The sequence below is a fragment of the Danio aesculapii genome, chromosome 14 (assembly GCF_903798145.1).
Source record: "Danio aesculapii chromosome 14, fDanAes4.1, whole genome shotgun sequence".
Classification (NCBI taxonomy): Eukaryota; Metazoa; Chordata; class Actinopteri; order Cypriniformes; family Danionidae; genus Danio; species Danio aesculapii.
Window position 1 is genome coordinate 24311824 of NC_079448.1, and position 9976 is coordinate 24321799.

The 9976-nt window shown below is 33.4% G+C and overlaps 1 protein-coding gene across 1 annotated transcript; it reads left to right on the plus strand.

The window, feature by feature from the left end:
* The first annotated feature begins 639 nt into the window (after positions 1-639).
* On the plus strand, positions 640-7215 carry gdf9 (growth differentiation factor 9). Its single transcript, XM_056472697.1, has 2 exons — positions 640-994; positions 6314-7215. The coding sequence occupies exons 1-2, from the start codon at positions 640-642 to the stop codon at positions 7213-7215; spliced, it is 1257 nt and encodes a 418-aa protein (XP_056328672.1).
* Positions 7216-9976: the final 2761 nt, after the last annotated feature.

Below are 9976 nucleotides of genomic sequence, written 5' to 3' on the forward strand. Positions count from 1 at the left end.
TTAGCTGGTTTTTCTAGCTGAACATCGAAGACCAGCCTGGAAGTGACCCAAACAAAACCCATCTAATTTAAGCTGGTTTCTTCAGCAGGAATACCATGAACTTCCTTAGTAGAAAAAAGGATGAGTAAATTATGGCAGAATTTTCTTTTTGTGTCCCTCTATTGAAACTCTGATGCTTCAAAACATTCATAAGTGATCATAAAATAAATCTGTATAATTTAATAAGTTCTTCTAAAGAGATGTGCACTTTATATCAATATCAGATTTAATTTAGCTTTAACTGCAAACATCAATCAGCCAGCTCTCGTTTCACTTACTGAAGCGTTATCATGTCTGTCAACATTAAATTCGCCCTTAATTTGTTGCTTAAACCATAAAGAATTGTATATAGAGAGTTAAACATAAAGATAAAAACATTAAACATAAAGACCTATATAACACCAAACCCGAAATTACACCAAAAGTCGCGTCTAAACCCACTGATGCACACTTGGTGGAAACCTTCACCGGCTTTTGAACCAAAAAATCGGTCTGATTGATTGCGCACACCTGTCAGGAAAGGGCGACGGAAGTGTAGTTTGGCCGAAGACACCGATGTTTTCTCCGGGACCGTTCTTAAATAAACCCACATTATTTATTATGGCGACGCTGTTTTTTAAATGTAGTGCGTTTTGTTACCTACCCAGATCATTAATGGTTCTTGCAGTTCTCGGACTGTCATTTACATCAAGCTACAACTTTGAAAACGAGTCTGTTGAACCCGACGTGCCACTTCAACATGGTAATATCCTGAACCCTTTGTTAAAGGCTTTGTCAGAGCAGAACCCATGGGGAGAGTTCACACACCGAACCAAACCTGACTCCAGATATGTGCGCTACATGAGGAGACTGTACAAACAATCATCCAAACCCTACAGGAGCCCCGAGGCCTCTCACCTGTACAACACCGCTCGTCTGATCACTCCTAGAGAAGAGTGTCTCAAGCAAAACAGAGGTATGCCTATACACTACAATCTAAAAACACAGAGTTTGGTTAAATACACGAGGAGGATGAATAGACACATAGGGATCAGAAGCTGACATTGGGCTATGCTGATGCTAAATCTTTCTGAAGTACAGTAGTAGGCCTATAAAAGTTATGTAAATTCACCTAGATGGCCTGCTATATTTCTATCTCTTAAAGTATTTACCAAAATGCAATTAATACAATAATTAATTAATATCTCATAAGCTCTCCTAAATATATCATGTTTAGAGATTAATATGTTAATAACAAGCACTTTTTAAAAATTGAATAAGCTTATTTTAAGGCAAAATGTTCAAAATCAATCAATCAATCAATAAATAATTCAATTCAATTCACCTTTATTTGTATAGCGCTTCTACAATGTAGATTGTTTCAAAGCAGCTTCACATAAAAGGTCATAGTAAATAGTAAATAGGAACAGTGTTATTCAGTTTGTAGTGTTTAAGTTCAGTTCAGTTTAGCTCAGTTCAGTGTGGTTTAATAATCACTACTGAGAGTCCAAATATTGAAGAGCAAATCCAACGATGCGCAGCTCTATAGACCCTGAACCATGCAAGCCAGAGGCGACAACGGAGAGGGGAAAAAAAAAACTTCACTAATAATTGGACAAGTTGTTGATTTATACAATTAAGGCAAGTTAAAAATGTAAAATATTAACTAGGGATATTTAAATTTTATACAGTAGAAGATTTGTATTGATGCGACACTGTGGCTCAGTGGTTAGCACTGTTGCCTCACAGCAAGAAGATCGCTGGTTCAAGTCCCGACTGTGCCAGTTGGCATTTCTGTGTGGAGTTTGCATGTTTGCCCTGTGTTCTTGTGGGTTTCCACCAGTCAAAATACTTGCATTATAGGTGAATTGAATAAACTAAATTGCCCGTAGTGTATGTGTGTGAATGGGGGTTGAATGTCTCCCAGTACAGCGCTGCAGCTGGAAGGGCATCTGCTGTGTAAAACATATGTTGGATAAGTTGGTGGTTCATTTCACTGTGGCAACCCCTGATGAATAAAGGGACTAAGCCAAAGGAAAATGAATGAATGAGATTTTATTCTTGACTTCATTCTTGTTGGTGGATCTGCTTAGTGACGGCTCATCCAAAAAACAAACAAACTTCCAAAAAAAAATCCAAACCAGTGAGATTTTCAGTATTTTCTGAAGACTGCTGGAATTATATTTATTATATATTTATTTAAGTTTATTATTATATTTATTATATAAACATTTCATAAGCATCAGTGTTTAAGATTGGAGTTTATACATTTTATAATCATTCAGAAATTTATTACAGCATACTTTATTACAAATATCTTGTTTTTTTTTATGAAATAAACAAAATAAATAATGTAATAAATACCTAAATACCTCACAGCCTTAATTTTGTATCTGTAACATTTCAAACATGAATATAACGTGTACTTTTGACAACTGTACAAAAAATCCTTTCACTTTTTTTTTCCGGCAGCTGGGGTACCGGAAAAAAACATAAATTATCGGCCGTTAAATTACAGACATTTACCGTAAAATAATGGATGCTAAATTACAGAAATGTCCTTAAATTTAATTTCCGGTAAATTTCTTTAATTTACCGTCTGTTATTTTATAGTAAATGTCTGTAATTTCACGGACATTGTTTTACGTTTTTTTTTTTCCAGCAGATGGGGTAAAAAAAAAACAATGCATGTTTCTATTTGGAATACCACTGTTGCATAATGTACTGTACAACATAATGTATTATAAACACTAGATGCGTAAAGTACTACACTAGTATTCCAAAAACCTTTAATATGAAGGTTCTTTGAATAAATGCCAGGTTCAGATTGCTCAATATCAGACTGATTTGTAACAATCAATTTAATCTAGGGTGTTTTGGTGATTCGTGAGTTGATTATTTTATCTTGAATAGTTTGTATTCAAGCAATGCTTCATTTGGAGCTCTTCTCAATCTCCTGACATAAGGACAAGCAGGTTATTTCAGCCAGGGATGCCCAAACTTTTTCTTATAAAGGGCCAAAAACCAAACTTGATTGAGGGCTGTGGGCCAAAGTTAAATATACCAAACCGTATTACATTAAATTTGCTCATTTGTTTGCTTATTATTTAAATAACTAGAAAAGGTTGCTATATAAGGCCCAAGGTGTTTTTTTACATGCATTTTTATTTCTCTTTGCTATTTGGGCTTATTGGAACCTAATTAGAATAAAAACCTAAGTGTCATCATTTGATACGATGTACTTTTTAGAAAAAAATGATGTTCATATATGTGGACTCATGGTCCGAATTTACAATTCTTTTAATGCATATTTAACACAGACTTTTTTTTACTTGCTTTGACTATCAGAGAGTAAAAACATTTTTTTTTCCATTTTGAACAGTTAAAAATAGAGTTTGGGACATTTCATATGCAGCAAAACAGTTGCAGGATGACACTGTAACAAAGTATAAAACATTCAGTGTTTTAAATAGCCACTTAAGGGCTAAAATATGCTGTCCATGTATGTTTTATAATCATATTTTTATAAAAACATAAACAATCTCATTTATAACACAATGGAGCTCAATATTGAATATGCTAGTATTCAATGTCTTGCACATGTCAAGTGATAGTATTTACATTTTAAAAGTCTGATTCAGATGAAACATTTAATTTTAGTTGGCTTTTTTGTAGCTCCTCATTTAAACAAAAAAACAAAAGGGTATACATTAATGACGATCGAAATGACGATCTTTGTCAAAAACACCAACCAACTCCCCATCATTCTCCCTTTCTTTTCAGATGGGATGGCGGGCCAAACCAAAGGTTTCTATCAACCAGTTTTGGCCCACGGGCCCTACTTTAGGCATCTTTGTTCTAGACATTTGTGTAAACTGCTATCAAACATGGCTAAACAAAAGGGAGACAATGGCTCATTTGTCTGACCAACAAAAATATAATGCTTTGGCAGCCATTGTTTCCAGAAGTTAGTAGAATGCAAAAGAGTCCATCTTGCCCCTCTTATATGAACCAAACCTTATATGAGCATAATTGCAATATTTTTCTATTTTGCTAATCAGCATAAGGATTGCAGTGTTTTAATATGAAATGGTGATTTGAAGATTGAAAATCAGGCAAAACGACCTGGGAGAAGGAAAGACCTGCAATCTCTTGAAGAATCACAAATGAAGGACGATTTAAAAATGACAGAAATATGATACAATTGTTAGGGGATTAACAGTTAAATTCAAAGGAGCGGTAAGAAGAACAAAGACAAGGAGTCAGACATACAATTAAAGAAAAATTAGCTGAAGAAGAAAATAGTTTGCAGTTTTATCATACACTCAAATCAACAACAGGTCACGGTCTAACACATCTTAGGTAGAAATATTTTGGTTGGTCGAAACATAAACTTAGAAAATCTCCACAAGTGTGCGTAAAATGTGGTCAGGATGAAGAGAGAGGTGAGATTCTGCTCCAGTCTTTGTCTCCTCCAATAAACAACACACAAAGAATGCTTATCTACTTCAAGGATGTCTCGTTTAAGCACATTACACACACTATAAGAACAGGATCTCTCTTAACACAATGAAATAGAAATTACAACAGAAAGAACTACTGCAAGTTTCTAATGTGCAGTAGTATTAGTTTTGCAACTCTCATGGTCACTCCACATGAGAGGTCCCAATGACCTCTTGACCTGGCCTGAAAAGCCTGAGAAAACAAAGAACTTTGTATACAGAAAAAGCAATGACAGACACATTGTTCCAGCCTTACTCTAAGATGGATGACACTACAGTCATCATATAATCCAGGGACTTAAACATATATTAAATCTTAATAATAATCAAATTATCCCTATCCAACCATCCAAAGCTGTGACCGTTATGTGCATAAAGTGTTCAACGTTCCACACTCTTCATCCGAGTATTTAAAAAAGTGCACTTATTAATTTTTTTAGAATTTTCGGTGTATGTGATTTAGGACGCACATAGAGACTATCCTAGAAAAAAAAAATGTTTCATCCATATTACTAAATATGCTTTATATTGGAGAAAAGATGTTCTTTAGATGATTACAATGTGAAGAATTTCAAGAATTTGGAGTACAAAAAGGAATTTGATGGCAATCAAACTAAGAAAGCGGACGTAATCTGTTTTTTTTTGGCTCGATTTTCAGTTTTTTATTTTAGGGTAGAAAAAAAGATTACCCACTTTAAATTCATTATGCACATGTAGGCGGTGCTAAAACGCTCTCTTTCCTCTGATTGGCCAACCAAATCTGAGCTCGTGACGTTGCCCCCTGCGAATCCGCACCCAGGCTTTTAATTATTATTTAATTATTTAATTAATTTCATTTTATTTATATAAATAACCTAAGTTTACATATTGTATCATTTGTTCAGTTAGCAGGCTTACATTGCAATAAATGAAATAAAAACGTAATTAGCAGTACTATTAGACCTATTAGCAAAGGCCTATATTATAATAATAATAATAATAATAATAATATAAAGGGACTAAGCCAAAAATAAAATGAATAATAATAATAATAATATGCTTATAGTTCGCTGCCAAACTTTGCCGCACCTGTTGCTGAGCAAAGATAGCCATTTCCGAGCAGCACCTGCATGATTGTTTCAGAGCTACTGTAGGCCTAAATAATAATAATAGGCTTATAATAATAATTGATATTGTTTACTTAGCTTTTTTGTTGTTTACTTTTTAATAGTTGTTTGCAGGATCATAATAAGAACACATTGGGCCCTGGGGCTATAACAAAGGGTACCGTTTGTTCTTATTTTATTTCCTCCAATTTTAAATATATATATATATATATATATATATATATATATATATATATATATATATATATATATATATATATATATATATATATATATATATATATATATATATATATATACATACTATATACTATATATATACTTTGAGGGCGACGTCACAAACTCAGATTTGGTTGGCCAATGAGAGGAAAAAGGCCATTTCAGCACCACCAACCTGTGTATAAAGAATTTTGAAAGTCGTTTATCCATTTTCCTACCCTAAACCCGAAAACAAAAATTGAGCCAAAATCTTTTTTTTTTTTTTTTTTTTTTGTGAGCAAAAGAAAAACCAAAAAAAAAAAAAAGCGTCAGTTTTCTTAGCTTTGCTTTTTTTTGTTTGAAAATTAATATGGAATGGACGGAAGATGCCCTGATTGACGGCAAAGCAGTTGTTACTTTAATTTTGAAGCTTCAGTTAAACAAATAGATGTGTTGCAGAAAGTAACATGGCTTGTTTTATTTTGTCAGAATTCTTCATGCAAGACATTTCCTACAGTCTGAATCGAGTGAGGTCTCAAGAGCACTTACTAAAATCCGTCCTGCTGTACTCCTTCGACCACAACCACCTCTCTCCATTCTCGTTGCTCTGTTATCTTGACATGAAGGAACAGAAATCCTCCAAGGATCAGATGTGCTCCAACCATCTGGGCATCCAGCACTCGGTCCCCCTGCTCAGCTTCCACGTCCGTCACCGCTGGGTGGAGGTGGACGTGACCTCCTTCCTCCATCCTCTCATTCAGGCCCATAAGAAGGACATCCACCTGCTGATCAACCTGACCTGCGTCGAAGATATGATCCCCAGACCTGGAGGCCAGATTCACAAGAGTCCTGTTGAGTTAACTCACAGATCTCCATCTCTCCTTCTCTACCTTAACGACACCAGTGAGGTGGCGTACCAGAGAAGAGCAACGCAGGGCAGGATGGTGGATCTGACGTCAAACCATTGGGATGGAAAGTCCACATTATGGGAGTCGACTTCTCGAAGGCGACGAGGCACCTTAAAGAGTTCAGAAACCAGCTTGCCCAAACCTGTCCCCATGTATGAGTTTGCGACCGATGATTGTGATCTGTATGATTTCAGAGTGAGCTTCAAAGAGCTCAAACTGGACCATTGGATCATTGAGCCTAAAAAATACAATCCGAGGTACTGCAAGGGATCTTGTCCAACGAATGTGGGCTATATGTATGGGTCACCGATGCACACCATGGTTCAGAACCTCATTTATGAAAAGTTGGACTCTTCTGTGCCCAGACCTACATGCGTACCATCAGAATATAACCCTTTAAGTGTTTTAACCTTTGAGAATGACAAATCCTATGCTTATAAAGAGTATGAGGAGATGATTGCTACCAAATGCGCTTGTCGATAAAATTAATTTGGCTGGTTGATTTATTTATTTTTTTTCCCTATTTTTTTGTGATGCTACATTGCTTTGTAAAACACTGACCTATTTTTTTGCACTGGCCATTCTCAATATGAAGATGATTAATGACCATGTGTGTCAGATAATTTGCTGAAATGTTGATTTGACATTACCTTTTTATCTGACTCTGTAATGCTCCGAATATTTGAATGAATTTCGCAATTGAGTTGTTTTGGTGTTTTCAGGGTTTTTTTGTAATATAGTTGTATATGGGGGTATTTAATTGGCTTAAAGGATCATTTTCTACTTTGATGAGAAGTTCTATTATTTTAAGTTTTTTTTTTTCCTCTTTAGGTTGATGGTCTTGTCTTGCACTTTCTATTCCTTAAACATGAATGGCAAAATTTTAATACTTCTGGTTCTGGACAGAATATGAAAAGTGTGGTTCTATTGTCTTATCAGAACACTTTTACATTGTTTTTTAAAACCTGGGAATTGCAGACGGTTGTCTCATGGGCAACCTCTCTCTTCTTGATGTCCAGAAAATAAGTTGCCCTAATTGTGGGCAACTTGATATGTGTGTATTAACTGCTTTAAAGAAAGTATTGGATGAGAATGTGTGTCACGTGCCTATTTATGTCTTTATGTAATTTGGTCAGACTGGCTTTGGTTTCACAGAAAAAAAGTGTAGATTAGAGAAAAAGAAACCCATATGAAAATATAAAATAAAAACAAAAAATTCTGCAAACACACTTAATTTGTTTATGTTTTTAATAAAACATAAATGTTTGTCATAAGAGAAAAAGGTTTGTTTTTTAGAGAAAAGCTGACATCGTTCATTTTCAATCTTTATTAGGCTAGTACTGGAGTCAATGTGATTTGGTAAAAACATTTATTGTGGTATTTAACAAAAAGTCAACTTTAATAAATATGTGACTTTTTGCTTTTCGAAGTGATTTCAGAATGATGACTTAAGAGTATTGTATTTATTGAAAATTGATGGAGCAATAGCATTTCATAAATAGTAATAAATAAATATAAAGTCTGATAAAGGGCTATTTTACTCTTTCGAGTAAAATGATATGTATATTTCCAAATTTGAAAAAAAGTATACACAATATTTGCAATATACATATTTGTTATATTTTTTTAATTCTGCAAATAATTTTGCCATTCTTTAAGCTTTATTATAATATATATATTCAATTCGATAAATAATATATATTCTATTTTAATATTGAGGCCAACAGTTGCAAAATGAATTTGGCATATATTTAAAATATATTCGAAAAAAAAAACTGCAAATAAATAAATAAATACCGGTATGTATACTGAAATATGTGACGTATGCAAGTTAGACTAACATTATAAGCATGCAAATGGCATTACTTTTGACATGTCAAGAGCGTGTTCAGGCTTTATTAAAATATATAGTAGTAAACATTTGAAATGGATAAAACTATTGAACAACACTTATTCTTGTCCAAGGACTATTCTGAAAAACATTTCTGACTCACTTTGAATGTAGACTACTGTATATTCGATTTGATATTATATTCGATTTTAATATTGAGGCCAACAGTTCCAAAATGTATTTGGCATATATTTTAAATATATTCGCAACAAAATCGCAAAAAAAAAAAATAATAGAAATGTGTGTGTATATATACTTGCCCCCCTTTTATTTTTTTCCATTTTTAAATATTTTCCAAATAATGTTTAACAGAGCAAGAAAATTTTCACAATATGTCTGATAATGTTTTTTCTACTGGAGAAAGTCTTAATTGTTTAATTTAAGCTTAAATAAAAGCAGTTTTTAATTTTTTAAAAACATTTTAAGGTCAAAATTATTAGCCCCTTTAAGCTATATTTTGTTTCGATAGTCTACAGAACAAACCATCGTTATACAATAACTTGCATAATTACCCTAACCTGCCTAGTTAACCTAATTAAGCCTTTAAATGTCACTTTAAGCTGTTTAGAAGTTTTGAAAAATATCTAGTAAAATATTATTTACTCTCACCATGACAAAGATAAAATAAATCAGTTATTAGAAAATAGTTATTCAAACTATTATGTTTAGAAATGTGTTGGAAAAAAAATCTTCTCTCCGTTAAACAGAATAGAGGGGGGGGGGGGGGAGAACTATAAGCCCCGTTAGCCCCGTTTATTTCCCCCCTAATTTCTGTTTAACGGAGAAAAGATTGAGAAGAACAACTATTCTTTCTATTCAACTATTATAATATTATTTCCAAAATAACAAAAACGTATACATAATATTTGCTGTATTTTTTTTAATTCTGCGAATTATTTTTGCGATACTTTAAATTTTATTACTATATATTTGATTCAATATATCTTCGATTTTAATATTGAGCCCACAGTTGCACAATTTATTTGGCATATCTTTTAAATATATTCGCAACAAAATCGCAAAAAAATAAATAAATACCGTTGTTTATAGTGAAATATGTGACGTATATAGACTAACATTAATTATCCAAATGACATTATTTTTGACAAGTCAATAGCGTGTTCGGTTGAGCAACAAAACCACAACAAAACATAAAACATACAGTGTATACCATGAGATTTATAAAACATACAGAGTGTACAATGTGATTTATAAAACATACAGAGTGTACCATGTGATTTTTATATGTTTCCAACTGAACGTTACGCTGTTGCCTGAATTTCACCTTGGGACTTTCATCTTCATACCACAGGAGACGTGCGAGCTTTTATTTTGAATCATCAATCTTCCGGA